At 33.7% G+C, this 21961-nt stretch overlaps 1 protein-coding gene across 1 annotated transcript in view; it reads right to left on the reverse strand.

Moving 5' to 3' along the window:
- LOC111050512 (titin) overlaps positions 1-21961 on the reverse strand; it is a 119181-nt gene that overhangs the window by 78203 nt on the left and 19017 nt on the right. The window contains exons 3-5 of the mRNA XM_039431467.1: positions 6483-6605; positions 3930-4111; positions 2172-2422 (exon numbers count right to left, since the gene is read on the reverse strand). Coding sequence (XP_039287401.1) covers positions 2172-2422; positions 3930-4111; positions 6483-6605 — 556 coding nt within the window. The remainder of the gene's footprint in view (positions 1-2171; positions 2423-3929; positions 4112-6482; positions 6606-21961) is intronic.

A 21961-nucleotide genomic window follows, 5' to 3' on the forward strand; every position in this document is an offset into this window, starting at 1 on the left:
AATGTGAGTTGAGAAGAATTTCATGTTTCAACGTTAACAACTAATTGGACATTCTTGCGAACTAGTGAGGGATACATAATATTGATCTATTCAATTTATTTCGTAAATTAAATCTATTTCATTTCAACAGTCGTTGTTTCTCCAGTCGCCTTGTTCTCACTTAGTTAAGGCATGTTAAATAGATAAGAGGGAGAGTCGAACAGTTCTGCTGTGGTCTGCGTCTCCTGGAGGAGTTTGTGCCTCTTTCCCATTGGGGTTGAGATTTCAACCCACTTGAACTCAGAGGGCCTCTTCCAGGGTCGTATAGGCAGGACTGGGCCGACCTCCTAACTAGGTTTAAGTTTATGTCCGAACTGGTTGGGCCCGCTACCAGATCTACCCGCCAGTTCGGTTACAATATGAACTGTTATTTCGCTCGAACCATAATTGTTGGTCAATGGCTTAAATTAAGATGAATAAAACTGCAATTATTCATACCTTGATTGATACTAATTTTTCACAGTTCAGCATTGAAGTTTGCTATCAAAATTTGTAACGATCATTTTTATTGGAAATATTTATATTAAAAACAAACCGTCAGATTCAGATCGTTATCTAGCAATGCAGCGTGATTTTCGCGAACAAACTTGAGAGGACAATATCTCAACCTCAATACAGTATAATTGCGACATGCCAAATATCGAGAGATGATATGGCATTTCTAAGACAGGCCTTCGCTGGACGTCTCATTTCGTTGCCTGAAGATGTGGAATGGACACCTCTGTCACTGCGCCTGTCAACTTGTAACTATTTTTTATTTGCTACCTAGAAGTTTCCATCAACAAACATATTCTGTACTTTTGAAGCTTTTAGTGAGATGATAATAATAAGGTAAATTTGATCGATACCAGGTCAACACTTCAGAGGAGTACAGAGAGGTCTTCATAACTTCTACAGGTAAAATAGTCCAGGGTCCCCTGGACGACCACCGCAATCACCCCCCCCCCCAAGAACAGGGTCCTGGATCCGCGCCTGTTTAGTTTCAAAGCAAAATTTTACTACTGTTTAATAATTATGTCTAAAATATAAAAATTTTGTCTTAAAATTGCACCTGCTGAGAATCAGGACCCAACACTGTACAAATATTTTCCAATCAATTGATTGATTGAGAAGAACCATTCCGCCACATAAGCTTAGCCCTTCCTAATGAGAAATAGACTTGCTATTTTTTTTTCTTAATAATTGTTAAAAACTGTTAGGGGTAAATGCTAATAGCCATTAACAATGCTTCAACCCCTATTAACAACTAATTCTAAAATAATTTATAGAAAATGACTGTACAATAGGCTACTATTTGCGAAAACCTCAGACCTACTGAAATAATCTATTTCTGAAAATCCCAACCATACTCTTATCCTATTTAAGCATTCTACTCATTAAAACCTACTTACCCTACTCACTAAATTTCAACTCTTCTCATATCCTATCACCATCACTCAAACCCTATTTGCGTAAGCCTACATGTTTTTGGAATACGCCACTATGGAAAAACAGCTCTTGGAAACTTGAAAAAATTGTTAATATTACAGAAAAAAAAACAGTATCATATTCCTTAAGGTTTGGTTTGAGTGAGCCTTTACGAGAGATATTTAAAATCTTGACCACTGATGAACTCAATGGAATGTATTCTGACTCTAAAATTGAAAAATGAAGAATATGTTAACCATCGGTATCATTCACACTCAAGAGTAACTTATGCACTTAAGCTATATAGAAGACAATTCTTTGAAAAACGTCCCTTCTACATGGGAGCTAAATTGTTAAACCAGTAGCCAATTAATATCTGAGGGAAGGATGGTGAGGATTTCAAGAACGAATTGGAAAGACATTTAATGTCAATTAGCCATTTACTCATTTCAAGACTTTCTCAATATAATATTATAAATTATTCTTATAATGTATGAATTCAGGGCTACTTTCTTGTATTTATAAAGTAAAATTATAGTACCCTTTGAAATTAATAAAATTTGTATTCTTATTCTATTATTTTATTAATTTCAAAGGGTACTATAATTCTATTTTATAAATATAAATTATTCATTTATTTTATCATGGCACTACTAGTATTGCATGAATGCAATGATGAATGAAGGAATATTTAATTTTATTTGATAAGAGCGAACTCTACTGACCACAATTTGCAGCCGTCCTGATGTGATCAGGTCTCGAGTCGAGTGTTCCTTCCTGAGCGATGGCCTGCAGCTCATCGAGCAGACAGCGGCCATCTTGCAGGGCGAGCATGAGTGACTCGAGCATGGCTCGCCGAGCCTGGTGCAGCCTCGCCAGCAGCTCCTCGATGGCCGACACCTCGACGGGCAGAGGCGCCCCACCGCACACACTCATCTCAAGCGCTCTGGTTCGTTCGAGGCATAGTGTTGCATTTCTGCACAGAGTGAATATAAATTGTCACAATTTAACAACAACTTATTTGATATCAACATTAGGCCTAAGTTACCTCATTTCGAATTGATATTAATCTAACTTTGTGATAGGAATATTAAAGGGTTCGCCTGTTTTCCCTCTTCTAATATAATTTAAATTATATGTGATTTTGTACAAGTATAAATCAATCTATAACTGAAATCAGCTCCATGGAATATTTCCATACCCTACATTTAGGTATTCTTATTAAAGCGTATGGTGGAAATTGAATTTTTACATTAATATTATGCAAAGCAACTGAATTCCGGTTTACAGATTAAGAGAGAGATTCAAATGCTCATGTAGGCCTATATATATAATAATCTAAATTCCACATCTAGCTCTAATCAAAATTCCTACTGGCTATTCTTCCTGTTACCAATATTTGTAGTAGCAGGAGTCATTACGGTGGATCAGTAGATTATTATTAGTAGTCCTTATTTTGGACTTTGTCACCTATAAATTTGGAAGAAAAAAAGCACAAAGACTATCTTATTATTTTATCTTCCAATATTATTACATTAGTGTCATTTGCTTGTAAATAAATAAAATAAAAATAAATAAATAAATGACAATTATTTTTGAATTTTGTTTTACTTTATTACATAAGTTTATTCATTTCATTAACTTCTTGCAGTATTTTTAAAAATGGTGAATCAAGAAACATTATTCCATATTATTGTTTGCTTCTAACCCAAATCAACTTATATTCATTATTTTCAAGTGCACAGCTTATTCACCTACTTTCAATAACAGGAATTATGGTACTGACATTTGTCTAATAAAATTTCTTATTCGTCAAGGACGCAGGTGGGAAGGTGTGCTGAGCTGATGTTAGCATGGAGATACACCTCTGATCCTCTGCGCCAATGTGGACAAATTCAATCAATGAACCACCTGATATCTGAGTGTCCACAACACTCCTATCATGGAGGGCTGACACAAGTTCATGATGCTGGAGAAGAGGCATGTCAGTGGCTCCACAACTTACTACATTCTATTAGTATTTAACATATTAAGTGTAAAATGATGTTTTTTCTAACTTTGGCCTATGAATGCATATATATATATATATATATATATATATATATATATATATATATATATATATATATATTCGTCAATTGAATATTTTTACTACAACATTAATTTCAATTGACCTTGTAACACTTCATGGAGACACAGTGAGGATGGAGGTAACATGAAAGATTACAATAAAATATTATTCATTTGCATTCAAGATCTATGTATCAAATTTATCAACGAAACTTATCAAATAAACTGAACATATCCACATTTTATAATTCATTCATTGATTAACATTATTATTAACATAGTTTATTCATTTCAAAAATTAACAACAGTAGAAATAAATTAATCATTTGGAGGGAACTCAAAAGTACCGTACACACAATACCGATTTGGATTGCTCGTCTCTTAATTGAGAGGCGCTAACAATTTGAACAAACCTGTGATATCTGACATTGAAGTCCAATATTGTTTTTCGCCTGTGCAGCTGCGTGTTGACATCTTGCCAGGCCACCGCTAGGGAGTCAGCCATGGCTGCATACACCTCGGCTCTGCCACCCTTCTGGCTGGCAATGAGTTCATCAGCCTTCCGCAGCATCTCCTCCACCGGACTTTGCTTGCTCTGAAAACAAAACAATACATTTTATTGAACGAGCGCTAGCGAAGTTCTCACTTTTGTCTTACTGAAGGCCAAAGACGTTTTCTGACTGTTTGTATGTTCGACAAGAACTTTAGAAAGAATTGATCAATTATGAACACGAATTCTTCGAAATTTTTTACAAGTCAAGTTTGTTGGACAACAAAATAGACTCACTCCTTCGTCCTTTTTCAGGATATAAAAATATCATAGGAAGTGCATAAGAAAAAAATTTATTTTGATCTTATAATTTAGTCAGCTGGAATTAATTGCATGCTATTTCATTAATTTTTCCATTCATTTAAAAAAGCTTATGCTATTTGGGAGATATCATACAGACTGTCAGACAAGCTTTATGGGCCGACACATGATTTCAGCTGAATAATACACAACTTTGATTTCTAAGTTCTATATTAACTCGCTTCCGTTAACGTCTGTCTGCCTGTCTGTAACATACACGTAATTAATAATACTTCTTGTGATAGCAGTTGCTATGACGTTGAAAAATTTGCTATGAAAAATTTTGTTGTTCAAAGTGTTAAATTTTTGAGTAGAAGCTACTATTAGTGTTCACTTATTGATTTGATTACATTTAATTGATTATTTAATGTATAGGTACTCATTTTTTTCATTTTTGTATAATTTATTAGTTTCTTTAAATGTTGAGATCTTTGAAACTGTTTGAGATATCGATGTACGGGTTTCGCCATTAATTCTCTTTTGAAATTATGTATCGAAATCATGTATCAAATGACCACCTTCCAATTTGGAAAAATGAAGTTGGATTCGAAATGAAGTTGGATCCATATGACGGATCCAAGATGGCGGACAAAAGTTTTGAAGCGACAAAAAGTTTTTTTCAATTGGAATAGGAAGGATCCCCATGGTAGCTACTACTGTAATATCATACTTGAAAAATATCTCAGAGATCAATACAATAGTTCATGAGCGAGTTCTTTAACCCAGGGGATCTCTAGTTTATTTATTTATTATTTTCACAGGAAAGCACAAATCAATTAGATATTTATTTATTGTATAAAAACAAAGTGTATCAGTTTTCCTTGACATTTGCAGAACAGCGCACGTCGCAAAATTTCTGGGCATTTATGAAGAGAGCAATATCGGATAGGAGTTTCATATTACGCCTATCTGCAAAATCCCAAAGATCACAATAATATTTTTATGTTGCGAAGATCCAAGGAAATTGTGTATCTGACAGCTTCAGTTAATGTCTACTATAGTTGCTACCACTCGCATCATGTATAATATGTTACGTTATGGGACATTAGTGGTGATTAAAAATACAGTAGTAGAAATTATGTCCCATCCCTTACACTTTGTAAACCTATCTTTATACAAAATGATTAAAAATGAATGGCCTAATTTCAAACAATTCGTTTTCGAAAACGGTGCACGCAAATCAATTTCACATCAAATTACTCAGAGAAGAATCAAGTTTATGATGGTGTATTATAAGTGTTCTATTTGCCCTCCTTTTGAGGCTCGGACAACATCTAAAAAAGGAAGGATCCATAAACCATGGATTGTGGAAATACACGAAAAGCATTTACTTGGCGAACCCCGTTTATAGCTATGAGGCAAAGTTTCATGTAAGCGATAAAGTCAATAGACATGATGTTTGCAACCGAAACCACTCAACAAACTGTTCGCTCATCAAGCAGTAGAGCATAAAAGAGATTTGTCCAAGTGAATTCTTTTTAGAAATGAGATTATTTTTCTGTTTTTCTATATTTTATATTAACGTGTATTTTGTTTTGTATTATTATGTTTTTTGTAGACGTCGACTATACGAATTGATAACTATAATTATTTGGCAATAAATGAATTTTGATTTGTTGTGAATATACAAGTGTAATTAATGCCATTAATACCTTTCAATTTAGAAGAGGATACAAGAGATTATAAAAACAAATATTCACTACAATTATTGTGAATATGATCTCTAGGTGATGACGGTCTCTATGTCTCCGAGAAAAGTTTAAAGCACATTTTACACTGGCGCTTCATATGTAGGCCTACAATTCACAATGTAAGTCTAACAGACATCGGTGAGGTTCGCACGATAGCAGATCTTTCGCATGGAATCCGCGTTGCGATGAAAATTGCTTCATATAAAAAAACCGGTGAGCTAGTGTTCAAAAACTCCAACAACTTTGAAGCTTAATGCAATATTACAATTAAAATTATCTCAAAAATTGATTCAAACGGAGTTTCAATGTTCTCTATCCGCAGACTATAAAGTATGTTGGGAAAAACGGAGTGTATGGAAATTAAAAGCGGTGATATATATAGTATATTAAAAATATATATATTAAATGAAACATTGGAAACTTACTTGTATTCTAAGGAGGACTTCATTGTGTGCTTGTTGTAGCTGGAGAGCCTCTTCTAAGTCGATACCAAGTAATGTAAGCGCAGGAGTTAATTCAAGTACTTTCAGTTCCAGCCAATCTTTTGTCTGAAACATATAAAAAGACAAGAGATTATTATAATGACTGAGAAAAAATACATATATAGGTACTCTATGAATATAATTTACGGTATCTTCTAGAGCTACTCAATATTTTTTTAATGAATCAAACATTGATTAAAAATATAAGTGAAAGAGTTCTACCTTAGTTAATTCATTTAAAAACTACATAATTCAATACTAAGACTGTCACAATACTATTTAGGATATGAATGGATTAGATGATGATTGAATTTATCGATACATGGAATTATAATAGAATTACTATATTTTCTTCTTAATAATCTTAATAGGAATACACCGTAGAATAATCTTACATGCATTATCATGTACATTTAACATCAAAACATTGTTTTGCATGTTGAACAGCTCAAGATTACCTACATTAAGTAACTAACAGGCACAAATTGTTATGGAAAACCGCAATGTAAATCAGTCACTAAACAGCTTTCACTGCTCACTACTATCAAGTTCAGAGCTGCAAGTGAGTGGGAAAGAATCAAGAACCAATGCCAAGAGTTCATTGCCAAAAAATAGTGTTATTTTATACATTGAGAAGGGTAAACCTACAAATGTGCTTTCAGAAGCGGTTGCATCTTCGATATATTTGAAGAATATCTGCAAAAAATGTATTGCAGTTGGGCTTAAAAATGTATTTTTAGTCAATTCCTATTAGAGGCGCAATAAACATATTTGTTATTATGATTCACGGAGTAGAGAACAATATAGTTTATTTTTTCTGGGACAAAACGCACCCCTAAAATTTGAGAGAATAATAGGTGAAAGTGGTAGCCTATAAAATTTCCTACAAAATTTTGAGACATCATTTGGTTATTGTACCAGATTGAGATTGTGAGATTGATTTAAACAGAGTATAATCAAGCGACAGATTTTTCTGTAATAAATTTCAAACTCAATTTCAAATTTATTTGATGAAAACTATTTGAAATTTAAGAACTAGTATTTTTCAGGATTCTCAAATAATTGATGTTATTTGCAATTAATTCAACGATTACAGACATTTGATTTTCGGATTGTAGAAGTAGGTGTAGTATTATGATGAATATCTGATTGATCTTAGACAACTTTAGTATTAATATTCTATAAAATGTAAATTATGCTGTCAATAATATTTTAAAACATAGAATCGTAACTCAATTGTTCAAGGCTGTTCGGTACATCTTTTTATTTTTATTAAAATTGCATAATCTTTTTCAATATCCCTTCATGCCTTCATCCATGATACTCATGTGTTGGCAGTCCAATCTAGACTGGCTCAACATAGACCTAAATATCTATGTTCTAAGGTCTATAACTGCTTACCCAATGAATTGAAAACATCGAAAAATACTCCTCAGTTTAAAAGAGAACTTATAAAAGCTACCTTACCAAGAGACCCTATTATAGTCTTCAAGAATATCTTGAAGAAAGGACCTCACTCCATCGACGACATGAAGCAAGATGATGGATACAAATATATTGACGACCACGGCGCTGATGTGCTTCCAGTGGGAGAATCTCAAGTATCAATATAATTGTTAAGATCATTATATGAGTGAGAAAAAGTGGCAACTGAAATTTTTAAGTGGTCTAATAAGCGTGTTGTGGGTTTTTGAAGTGCTAAACTCCGTTTTTTTCCAGATCATAAACGGTTTCGAAATTTCCATTGGAATTTTTTTTTAATACATTCAGTATATCATTGGCTTTGTTCTAATATGCGTTTTTCGCGATTGATGTCAAAATAAACAAGTTATCGAACTTCCAAAAAATGTTACTTTTTTATTTATGAACGAAATGGGGAATAAAATGTTTTAGTTTGAAAAGATCATTGTTCCAATGATTGTTACATTTTTTAATTTTTAAGAAAAGTTCTAATAATATAGTCGAAACCGTTTATGATCTGGAAGAAAACGGAATCTGGAAAGTTAGCACTTCAACAACCAATAACTCGCTTATTGGACCACTTAAAAATTTCAGTTGCCACTTTTTCTCACACTTATAATGATCTTAACAATTATATTGAAAAAGATTATCCAATTTAAATAATATAAAAGTGTACCGAACAAAGATGAGAAGTAAACCAAAATTGGAACAATTTGACTTGAGCAGCAGAGTAGTTATATATTTCGCTCCGTTATCTCTAAAATCCTACCGGCAATAGTGAACCAGTGAATTCGGGCGTGATTTGTTTTTGCTTTGTGTTTCGCCTTGACTTTATACTGTTTGTATGGAAAGTAATTAAATTTCAACTATTAAAATGTCGTGTAAAATCTGTTTTAAGTCGGTGCGAAGCGGTCATAACTTTGATAAGGTTGCTTGTGGCGTGTGTTCGGGACTAGTGCATACAACCTGCGCTGGACTTGATGCTAATGACGTTAAATATATGACGGACAATAACCAAATTTGGCGCTGTAGGGAGTGTAACTTGGAGCGACGAAAAAGTATGTCGAGTGAGGCGCCGGTGACAACCGTTTCAGTGTCGTCATTATCCGATGTAATCTCATTACTCAGAAAAATAGAGACTGATTTGGGAAATTCACTGGAGGCGTGTCATGCGGAGATTAAGGAGCTGAAGGAAAAACAGGAGACTCGTAACGAGAAATTTGAAACCTGTCTTAACACTATCGAGACTTTAACTAGGAGAGTCGTGAGTTTAGAAAAGGAGAACATTCAATTGAAGGAGCGTGTAGAAGATTTGGAACAGTATTCCAGAGTTAATATGGTCGAGATACGGGGCCTGCCTCAGCAAACTAACGAAAACCTCACCTCGATGGTTTGTAGCATATCTGGTGCTCTCGGCTGTCAGATCACGGAGGATTCCATCGACACATGTCACCGAATAGGTCGTGCTGGACCAGAGGGGCCGGCTCCAGTTGTCGTCAAATTCGTCAGGAGAACCGACAAAAACGCGCTGCTTCAAAAGAGGAGAGTTAAGCGTGACTTTTCAAGCAGACACATCGGCGGTAACACGGATCAACCGATCTACATCAATGAATGTCTATCACCATCAAGGAGGAAACTTTTCTCATTGGCCAGATCTGCACATAAAGAGCATCGATTTCGATTCCTGTGGGTGAGAGACTGTAAAATTTTAATAAGAAAAAAGGAAGGTAGCCCAGTGATTGAACTCAAGTCAGTCGAACAACTAGAAAACTTGATAGCTCAAAGCCCATTGCCAATAATCAATGCTGATAAAAGTACTGAAAGCACCTCGAATGATTAACTTAGAAGATTTTGCGTTTAATTCAACTCTATTTAATATCGCTAGAGAATTTTTCATGAATTATATGAGCGATATAAGCAGCATTGAATTGGTTAGGGAATTGGTTAGGGCTTTACAGAATGTTAATAAATTATTAATTTGTCAATTTTCATTTAGGTCTGACTTGTTTTTTCTATTTTTGCATATTTTTTCAGCTAAGAAGATCTCTTTCTCCCTCTGTTTAATTCTATTTAACGCGTTTAACTACATAATTGAAAATTGTTATCAACTGGTTCATATTGTATATAGATACCAAGCTAATATTGCGGTTGCTTTGATCACTTTGCAATCACTTTTTATTCATAATGGTAGTTTATGTAGTCAGCATATTCTTCCCATGACGTATAATTTCACAAGATGTATTAGTATTGAGTTCATACGGCGCTTTCCAGTGTATTGCCCAAATAGTATAACTATTACAATTAGCGATATGAAAAGGTTTTGCAAAATAATTAAGTTTTCAGGTGAATCAATTACCGTGACGCTTCATAGGCTTGTTTTTTGTTATCAAACTACCTATTGTATAATAAATCTTGTAACTTACAATGACTGAACTAAGTAACGATATATTTAATTACACTCAGCATAACAACATTGTAATTGTACAACAAAATATTCGTAGTCTTAGAGCTAATTTTGATGCTTTCAGCCTCCAACTCGAAGTTTTAGAAAGGATACCAGACATAATAATTTTAACCGAGATATGGGTTGACGAAAATGAGATAAGCCAGTATTATTTGACTAATTATGAGGTTCATTTTAAGTGTAATAATTCAAATAGAGCAGGAGGAGTGGCAGTGTATGTATCGGATAGGCTGTCTTGTGTTGGTCTTAATGATTGCAATATGATTACAGCAGATTGCAAGCACTTAGTGTTATCGTTATCTCACACAAAAATAGACTTACTGGCTATCTACAGATACCATAACTTTTCCGAAGAAGCGTTTACTAGAGAACTGGTCACTTCGATAAAGCTTATCAAAAACTCTAATTTAATTATTAAAGGTGACATGAACCTCAACATCCTGGAACAAAATAGGAACTCTGATTCTTATTTAATTAACATGGCTAGTCTCGGATTTAAATCCCTAATCAATGAACCCACTCGTGTCACTAACACTTCCAAAACTTGCATTGACCACGCATTCGTTAGAGACAAAATTAATAGTAGACTAAGTTATAGTTCTAAAGTTATTCAGACATCTATAACTGATCATTGGATGACTGTCCTTTGCATAAAAATGAATGAAAGGGAAATCTATCAAAAATTAAATGAGTCTAAAAGAGTAGAAGAAACTAAATTTATAGCACTGATAGAAAACGTGGATTGGAGTGACATATTTTTATGTCCTACCGTTTCACAAGCTGTAGAGAAATTTATTTACAAAATTAAATGTTGTATTGATCAATCTTATAGTACACAAAAAAATAATAAAAAACTTTTAAAACCATGGATGAATGTAGAGCTAAAACATGAAATTGATAAGAAGAATAGATTGTATAAATTGTATAGGCAACAGCCAGAAAATACTAATCTTAAGCGTGAATTTAACATACAAAGAAATAACTTAATAAACAAAATAAGATTTAAAAAACAGGCATATTACTCTGCTGAACTTGAAAAGAATATGACTAACAGCAAAAAACAATGGGCAACAATTAAAGACTTGACTGGTGAGAAGAAGATTAATAAATCTATAACACTCAGCGATGAAGCAGGGTCCCTAATAACATGTGATAATGAAGTAGCACGAATGTTTAATGATCACTTTTGCACTATAGCTGATGGTTTAAGAGAACAAATTATGTGTGATAATAATCAAATAAATAATGCATTCAAGAAGTATGAGAAAAATTTCCAAAGCAATAGAATAATTAATTCGATCTTTTTCTACCCGACGACCGAAGTGGAGATCTTGAACATCATATCAGAACTCCAAAATAATAAATCACCAGGATACGACAATATAACACCATCACTAATAAAATCTATAGCACACTATATCATTGATGTCCTAGTATTTATATTTAACCTAAGTTTAAGTACGGGTGAATTTCCTGCGGAGTTTAAAAAAGCTGTAGTTATTCCCTTATTTAAAAAAAATAACAGAATGCAGGCTACAAATTATAGACCAATTTCGTTGTTGTCAGTATTTTCTAAAATACTCGAGAAAATTGTTAAGAGCCGGGTCACGAATTTCCTGGAACAGCACAACTTCTTTAGCAAAAACCAATATGGCTTTCAGAGCAGGCTTAATACAGGTTCAGCAATCATGAAACTGATGTCAGGGGTATATGATAGTATCAACGAAAGAAAGTCATGTGCTGCATTGTTTGTTGACGTCATGAAAGCCTATGATATGGTTGACCATGATATTTTATTAGATAATATGTATCGAGCAGGAATAAGAGGCATTGCACACAAATGGTTCAGATCCTACCTCACTGGTAGACTGCAGCAAACTAAGGTTAATAGCAGTGTAGTCAGTGATTTTAGTGAATTGAAAATTGGAATACCACAGGGATCAGTGTTATCGGGTTTACTTTTTTTAATCTATGTGAATAACTTATGTAATGGTACTTTCAAGGGAAACTTGGTTGCATTTGCTGACGACACTGCACTCCTTTATAAATCAAATTCATTAGCTGAACTACAAGAAGACATGCAGAACGACGTCAATGCACTTAGATGGTGGTTCACTCGGAATATGATGGTAATGAGTCCTAAAACAAAATTTATCATATTCAAACTAAGAAAAGATGTCCAATTTCCCTCCCCACTCAAGTACCATAACATCAAATGCTCCTTACTTGCTGACTGCGATTGCATGGACCTTGAACAGGTCAAGAGCATGAAGTACCTGGGTGTGTGGGTGGATAATAGAATCAGTTGGCATGAACACACAAGATATGTCAAGAAAAAATTGTTGAAATATGTAAGGATATTTTATCTTCTTAGGACTGTTTGTAATGCGGAACTGATGAGAAGGATCTACTTCGCTCTCATTAACTCGAATTTTGAGTATGGCCTGGAAGTTTGGGGGGGAGCATATAAGGCAGCTTTACAACCAATAATTATCCTACAGAAATCATTCATAAGAATTATGTCTTATAGAAGTAGATATGATCACTCTGCACCGGCTTTCAAAGAACTCAAAATACTGCCAATCAGAAACTTGTATATCTATAAAACACTAAAGCTTTTTTTCGATCGGAGTGGAGAAATGCGGTTGATTAATACGCGCAGGGTTGGGAGGAATCAGCTAGATGTGCAAGTCCCTAAACCAAACCTATCTATTTTTAAAAAATTCTTCTCTTACCTGGCACCAACATTTTTTAACAAGCTCCCTGTTAATATAAGAGGATGTAGGCAGAAGACATCCTTCTGTAGTTTATTGCACAAACACCTGATTCACGAAGATGTATCAAAGTATTATGACAACATTGTGTAGTAGAGCTGCAGGGTACATTATGACTGCACTAATCAAAAATTAAAAGGTATAAAATTGTTATAATCTACTCTAACAATAATGTTTTTCTAATGGCTGTTAAGCATAAAAAATCTATTGAACTTGTAATACTATTATGTAATCTATTGTGCAATGTTATTAGTTTCCTTTTTGTAATGTTCAACTGATGCTGAAGTTTTCTTTCTTTTTTTTTCTTTGCTTTTGTCGTTTCAGTTTTTTAACTTCTTTCCTTTGTTCTTTTGTTTTTGTATTGTTCAATTATTGTAACAACTTTTTTATCTGCCCAAACAGGTTCAGTAACCTTTGGGTTTATTTTCCAGTGTAAAGATCTTTTGTATTTTTCTTTTCAGGGTATGTTAGCTATTTCAAGCGATTTTTTTGTAATCAGAAGTTAATGCATGCTCTGAAAGATGTGTAAGTTATGTTAAAATGGAAATTTGATTTGATATATGACTTTATTAAGTTTATGCTTGAAGGAGGAAGCAGTGCACTTAAAATGGTACTTCGGAAATAAGACACATGTTTGATGTATTAAAGCAAGTCTAAATTTACACTTTCTTCTAAACTATAATAATGTGTCTAACCGACAGAAGTGCAGTGCACTTGTTTTAAGTTCATCGACTCCAGTCTCTAAAACACTGTTCTCAGATAATCTAAAAATAGCCAACCAATACCGTAGATTGTAGATGTACACTTTGCTAAGAAAACTTACAAAAAATCTACGTGAAACATTCAACTGAAATTGATAAAAGACAAAGAATTGATATGTAAAAGAAAAATATAACATTAATTCCTAAACTAATCATCGAGTAGGCCTACATCACCTACCTATAAAAAGTGTGATTCATGCACTTAAATATTTTAAAACATTTCATGTGGTAAGAATTGTGTTCAATACCGACCTAGGCTATTTATAAAATTTTATTTTTAAAAAAATGATGTAGAGAATTTATTGAAAAAACAATTAACAGGGAAATGTCTCAATGTTGGACAAATTATTAGATTAAGTGAAGTAAAACATTAATAAGTAAATCGATATGCCTCATTTAATAACAAAACATAATAATGAATTACTTATAACCCTTTTTCATTATATTCTAACAAAAATCTTGTAGGAGGAGAGTGCTCAAATTTGACTATCTACTTTCTATTGTACAATTCTACATTCTACAATAGTGTACAACAGCAAGGTTAAATTGGGTACCGGTAGGGTTACCGTACAACTTAAAAACTTATTACCTTTATTTAAAAAAATCTTAATCATCAATGTGAAATTTGAATTGTTGAATCTGATCTGTTGAGTACGGTACCGGGAAAATTTTTGGCCACTTTTAATAACAACGAGGATAAAAATACTGCTTTGTTTTTATAGAATAAAAACGTGAAAAACATGCCTGCCTAACCACAGAATAGGTAGCCTAACCTCAATAAAGAATGTTCATAAGTTCATATCCCGATTTCCAGAAATAGTCTATCCGCCGCAATGTAACACTACTATCAGCGCTACAGGTGGGGGTTTGCCTACTATAGTGAGGTCCACGTTATAATGACAGTGAAGATAGATGGAAGAAATCGTTGCCGAAATCGTTGGGAGAAATCGTTGTCTTGTCAATGCCTTCTATAGACGGTAGCAGATACAGGTTTATTGATTAATATTAACTGTTCATTCTCGTTTAAAATAATCAATATATATTTTACAAGCAAGAAATTATATTTTTCAATAATTTCATAATGAATTTACATAATTAATATCAAATATTCTGTTAATTAACTATTATAAATTCTACATTGTTAAAAGATGATTTGGCAACAGAATAAAGCGAGAAAGAGATAGTGCTATCCGCTTTCTTGAATGGTAGCAATACCATTGCTAATCAAATACTGCCATTATAGTGAGGCTCACGTTGTAATGGCAGAGTTTGATTAGCAGTGTACAATGCGACATTTTTGATTCAAAATTAATTCTAATATTTTATTTTATAGCCTACCCTTAGAATATTTCTGGATATTGCCTAAAAACCCCTAAACATTGATGATTAGACATAGTGGAAATACAAATTTCGGATTTCACTGTCCAGAAAAATCTGGAGGATATCACCACAATCACGGAGAAGGATCCTTTTTCCTCTGTGGGGATATCGAGTGACATGTAGGCTATCCAATATCAAAAAACAGAGAAAATATCATTGATTTGTATGAATGAATGAGTTTTTTTTGTAATTAGCTTTATTTACGTACGTTGGTGTAATCTTATGGTAGGCCTACCTAACTTCAACATTTAGAGGTCTTGAAAATCAATAAAAAATATAAAACTGGCAATTAATTCAAATGTTTGTGTAGGCTACTAGGCCTATCGCCTAGGCTTGATTTGTTAGATAAAGAATTTTAATTTAAATACTAGTTAGGCTAGCGAAGATCAACATTATGTAAGTATAATGATAAGAAATGCTCCCCCTCCTCATTTCCACATACGATAAGAAATAAAAAAGAACCATAGCATAGGCCTATGCTGGTAGGCTATGCGCCGCCAGTGGGACCATAAAATTAAAAAAAAAGTATGGGAGGAAAATCATTGGTTCACGATTAATCCAACTGTAAGAACGGTCAACGATTGTAGCCTGCACAAAATATCACTCAGGATAGAGTTTTTATTTTGAACACGATGAATATATAAGAAGAATAATATTATTACGATACAACAAGATAATTAAATATCCTAGCTTCCACTTGCGAGAAGGGGAAATAGATTCAGAATCTTAAAGCGATTATCAAAATGAAGAAATTTCCAATTGTATATAAGCATTAATTTAAGAATGAAATCATTAACGGAAAATTGATTAGAAACTATTTTCTAGAGGGAAGACCTGAAAGTATTGTAACAAGTACCTAAGAAGGAGAAAAAAAAGATGCGTTTTCTCGGATAAAGAAACTCGGGTAGGCAAATATGGAAACATAGGTTGTTTTGGAAGTCCAAAAAGCAAATCATTTTTCACAACCTACACACTGTATTCTTCGGGATTCAGGAGCTCTTCAGCTATTAAAGGTGACTCAAAGGAGACTTATAAAAAAATGAGAAGAAGAAAATAATTTAATTCATGACAATGAAAGCTTTAAAACTCGTAATCTCGCAAAGATCATTAATTTTATCATAGATCAAAAACTTGCATTTTCCATTTTTGGAAAAGCCTACACATAGCTTATTCCTTGAAGAATAATAATTGAAATCTGTGTTGATGATTCCTCATTGATCATCTCATTAAGGATATTGTAGATCTCATTCCGAATTCTGTTTCAATTCATAAAATATTATTGATCGAATCTTCACACTGCGACATTCACACTGCACGGTAGTCGATGGCAGCTTTGCCAGTTGAGAGTATGTAACCATGTAATCTCACGATTACAAATCTCAGGTACGGTACCGTAAAGGTGCAATTCCTTTTCGACGACTCGAGCTGCGTGTTGAGAGCCACCGCGGCTAGAGTACAAAACTTATGCATTCATTAGGCTCAATGATTGGATTTGTATGTTGTATGAACATTATGGCAGCAGATGACCTGAAAGTGTTGACTACTTACGACTGCTTTAAAGATTCATATCTAATGGATCATCGAATCTAATAAATTTAAAGGTTATGTGGAATTTATAGGTTAAGGAATTGCACCTGAGATTTGTAATCGTAAGATTACAAGGTTACCTACTCACTGGCAAAGCTGACATCGGTATCCTTGTTGAGATGATCAATGAGGAATCATCAACTCAGATTTCAATAATTATTCGTCAAGGAAGAAGCTATGTGTAGGAAGTAGACTTTTCAAAAAATGTAAAATGCGAGTTTTTGCGAACGGCGTAATCTCACGATGTTTCCTGGCATCATAGATCTCCAGATTTGTCCGCCTGCGATTTTCTTTTTGTGAAGCTATCACAAATCAAAAGCGATCGCGATTGAATTGATACAGATAACTCGGGATGAAATTCACATCATCCCAGTAAAATGCTGCAGCGACCTATGAGGAATCTCCAAAACAGATATCAATAATGCACTTCTGCAGGAGGTAATCATTTTAATAAGGGTGCATTTTCCAAAAAAATATAGCCTAAATGTGATTGATGATCCTTAAATGGAAAGTTTTGAAGTTTTCATTGTCATGAATAAAATTATTTTTTCCCTTCTCACCTTTGTTTTATGACGTTTTTAAAGTTACCGTTAGTATATGTCACCCTTCTTAAAATGTATGAAAACAGGCAACTTATTTTTATTTATAAAATAGAATTATAATAAGCATCTTTTAAAAACCTGAAGATGGTGTGGATCACTGAAACTAGTTATTGTTATAATTTGTATTTTTGTTCTATTATTTTGTTAATTTCAAAAAAGGGTACTATAATTCTATTTTATAAATATGTCACCCTATTTAATCGTAAAAGTCAAGATACAGTCACAATTGGGTCTTGCAGGCCCAATTATTCTCGTTAGTTTCCTCTTATCATTTCCAGCTCACCGGGCTCTCGGGCCCCCCGCATTGCGGGCCCGCTGTTACGCCACTGATGAGCTGAATATTAAGTCCATTACAACAAAGTCTCTCTATGAAGAATGAAAAGGTAAAAGTATAAGAGAGTATAAAAATAGTATTAAAAAGTCCAATTATTGACAAGATTGTCCACATATGGATGGACTCTTTTTTGTTTGCTCTATAAACTATTATAACTGGCGCCACAGTCCGCTAGCCTACTAGTCTGTCAAAAGAGCAACCTTCACAATTAGTTGACGTTCTCAAGAAAGTCAAGGAACGTAGGAAGCTGTCCTTCTGAAAGCATTTGAAAGCCGAAACTCGGGCGTCGAAAAAGGTTGAATAGACGAAGGTGCAGTGTAGAATACGGTACCAAATCACCGTTTCAAATTAATTGACTTGCTCATTTTAGTTTTATGTGAGCGCAGCACAGATAAGCAAACGGCTTAACAACATTCCAAACTCTCAAATTGAGATCAACCAAATGGTGAAAGGTTGAGAAACAGTGCAGCATTGTTTACAATCATTCTATTCCTCTGTTTTGAAAACGTGAAAAATGTCAAACTCTATACATACGTCTATAAGCTAAACCCCACACTCGGGAGGGAAAATAACAGAGCCAAAGAGTTTATAGCTAAATTGAGAAATAAATAATCGATTCGAACATCCTATCAGATGGTAAAATCGTTTTCAACACCAACAATTTATTCATATAGAAAGTTTGATCTCATTAACAGTCTTCATGAACAGATCGATGATTAACTACTACCGTTTTACAATGAAAATGATGAAATGTCGTGAAAAATCATAATGGGAATGACAAAGTTTGGATTTGATCACACATTATAACCGAAAGAGGCGCTCTGTCTACTTATTGGGATTAAGATGCTAATTCCAAACTGTTAAACAGCGTAAACAAATAGGATTTGACGTCGTTATTGACTCAGTCTAATTGATTACTATAATTTGAATGAATAATGTATTGTATAGAAATTGCTTTGAGCGGTACAAGACGATAATTTTACGCCTGAGGTTGAAGTAGTTCATAAGCATATCGAGAGAGCTAGTTTGAATAGCTTAGTAGGTAGAGGTATCTTTTTAGCCAACTCTTTCATTCTCTCTCTCACCTCTCCTTATCATTTCTCACTCTTCATCTCAACTCTGTTCATCGTGCTTGTTCAAGTGTGTTCACGATCGCGTTTCAGCATAATTTTCATTGGCAATGGAGCTGCTTTCCATAATCAGCTTTGTTCCATATATTGCACACTTTAATAAGATATGTGGGTCGATGAAAAAATGTAATGCCTCATCACTTATTGCAGTACATTACAACCATTATGCTGCAGCAATTTGAGCAAAGGTTAACCCACTTTCTCCAAAAAATCATGACTACATTGGGCCATGTTGCCATTTGTGTTGTGCAAAATTGTTATTTTTTCACTGATCAAGAGAGGATGCTGATCTCTTCATGCAAATTGTCTTTCTGTCACAAACTGGCACTGGAGTTATATTCATCAAAATTAATTTCATGGTGGAGTATGACTGTTATTATTAAACTTCATGACGATTGAGTCAGAGAAGTGACTATATTATAATTGGAGGCTGAGTTGAGCTGATTGACCCTGTCTAATTACCATGCCCATCTACAAGCGACCCTATTATTTTCATGTGAAGTAATAAGTAGTTTACAGCTCAGCTTTTGGTTGCCAAATTTGCATTACATTCCAGTATTCTTCGTCTTAACTAATCTTTTCTTTAAAATGTAATAGGAAAACAATACTTGATTATTATTGTATGACAGGTAGGACTCATACTTTGGGCTAAAAAATTAGGGAAAAACGAGAAGCTGGAAATATTGCAACGCGAGTTTTTTATTCGGATTTCGGATTACAACGATGGAGTAAGAAGGCTTATAGTAGCTGCATAGGATTTATAAGCAACTTTATATTTAAAAGTTGTACGGTAATTAGGCTAATCCAGTGGATATCGTATTTGGATCAGTAATGTTATAAATAATAATATTGATGATAGAAGAATATCTAAATGGGCTACCCATCTTGTGCCAGTGTAAATTCGAAAATTTCGTTCAAGTTGTTCTTGATCATTTCTTGCTCGACAGTTCAAGAACCGTATGCACTGCATGTGATATGAATATAATACAATAGAATATTGTCAAAAAATAGAATAAGGAAGATTATTCTCTGAATTTGTATGACTTGATTGTGCTCCGCGTGTGTATACAACACACATGTAAATTGAATAAGTACGCTAACCTTTGAGTACAAAGCCTACAATAGGTGATTGTAGATTGTAAGCAAGTAACCAACAATAGGAGCTGTGATTCTAGTTGAATAGCTCATCATTCCCTTTACATTCTCAACCATCCTGCTGGATTCTCTGTGATTATAACTCCAGTGGAACGAGAAGAGCTCATAGATATGCCTATTATAATCATCTCACGGGAGGTCCTTACGGAAAGAGGAAACATTCTATTAGAAAGAACTCCTGAGTCTTGGGACAAGTATTTTAGATGTTGTCGCTACAAGATATTTTCTTAGTTATATGTATTCCGTGATGTTGAGCTGCAAGAGAATCTGTCAAGTTCTTGTAAAGAACTAGTTATCAACTTGTTGGACATTTGAACGTTCAAATCAAGCGTACCTAATACGAACGGTCACAAGAGCTCACTATAATTATCTTGTAATTACGGTCACTATTTAGATATTACAACAAGAAGAATGCCATCGGGAGGATTATGAAGAATAGAACCATGGAACAGATTTTTTTCCAATTCATATAAGTTCTACTATTGTACTTATTAGCCTAATGTCCATTCAAATTTAGCAGTTCATCGAAGACTCTCTTGATGCCTGTGATTTTCTTCTCAAATCTAAAGAAATAAAAAAGATATTCGGAAGAGATCAAGGAAAATAAAGAGAGTGTGTGTGAGAGAGAGAGAGTGTATGAGAAGGAGTTGATAAGTTGAAAGGGTGTAACTGATCATCTGACAGGCTGATACGCTTGAAGAACATAGGTATTCATCAATATATTGTTCCATTCAACATTGTATAATGAAGAGATGAATATTGCTTGTTTATGTATTGAGAACTCATAACTATAAACAGTATAAATATTACACAATGAAATATTTCAATTCATGAACTGATGAACTCATCCATAATGTTATTCTTATGAACGAAATTTTTATGAGACATTTCAGGTACTTTCTAAAACAAAATGTATTTCCCAACCTAAACCAAATGTGCAAATTAATAGTAAATATGAAATAAATTTAATCGGGTAGTGGTTTTATCACACATTTCCAAGCTCCAAATTTATTGAATGAAGTCACAAATTTATAGGTTCTATAATATTAACTTTTTGCTGAGGGCTAGTCTTATTTATCAGGAAATTAATTTTTCTTTCATTCAGTCATTAATATGTTGGAACATGTGAATAAAGGTGTTTTTTGAAAAGGGTTCTTAGATTTTCAATTTCCTGATTGATACTATAATATAATTATATCGTTCACTTTTTAGTTGTTAACATACAACATCAAATCTCATAATAATCGAGTGGAAATTATCTTATCCAAAAAATTATGGAGAATTTCACATGATTACGAGTACTGTATATGGGTCATAAGCAGATGATAACCAATACTTTGATAGTTGAATAATTTTACACACATAATTCATTGTGGAAAAGGAAATCGTCATTGTATTAGAGGTGGCTATGGCAATATACGTATAATCAAGTCATTCTATTTTGGAGAATTGATTCACCTTATCCAATCTTCAAAAAGTGCTTGAATCATTGTCCAAAAGTGTGTCTTCACCTCAGTAGGCTCAATGCATTAGATAAAGTGTGTCTTTTTCATGAGTGGACTTCAAGTACATTTGTAAACTTCATTAGCTGAAAAATACTAGCAAACTCAACAGCCTCTCCAAAATATGACCCACTTATCAAAGGAGAGCATAGTGAGAGTGTGCAAGACTTATTTTCGTGATATGGTTGTGTAGAACAAATAGCCATTATTTGTTGATTCGTGTATATCTGAGTTCGTTGCAAACACACAGATGACTGGAAATTGGGTATCTA

This window comes from Nilaparvata lugens, chromosome 6 (genome assembly GCF_014356525.2).
Source record: "Nilaparvata lugens isolate BPH chromosome 6, ASM1435652v1, whole genome shotgun sequence".
Classification (NCBI taxonomy): domain Eukaryota; kingdom Metazoa; phylum Arthropoda; class Insecta; order Hemiptera; family Delphacidae; genus Nilaparvata; species Nilaparvata lugens.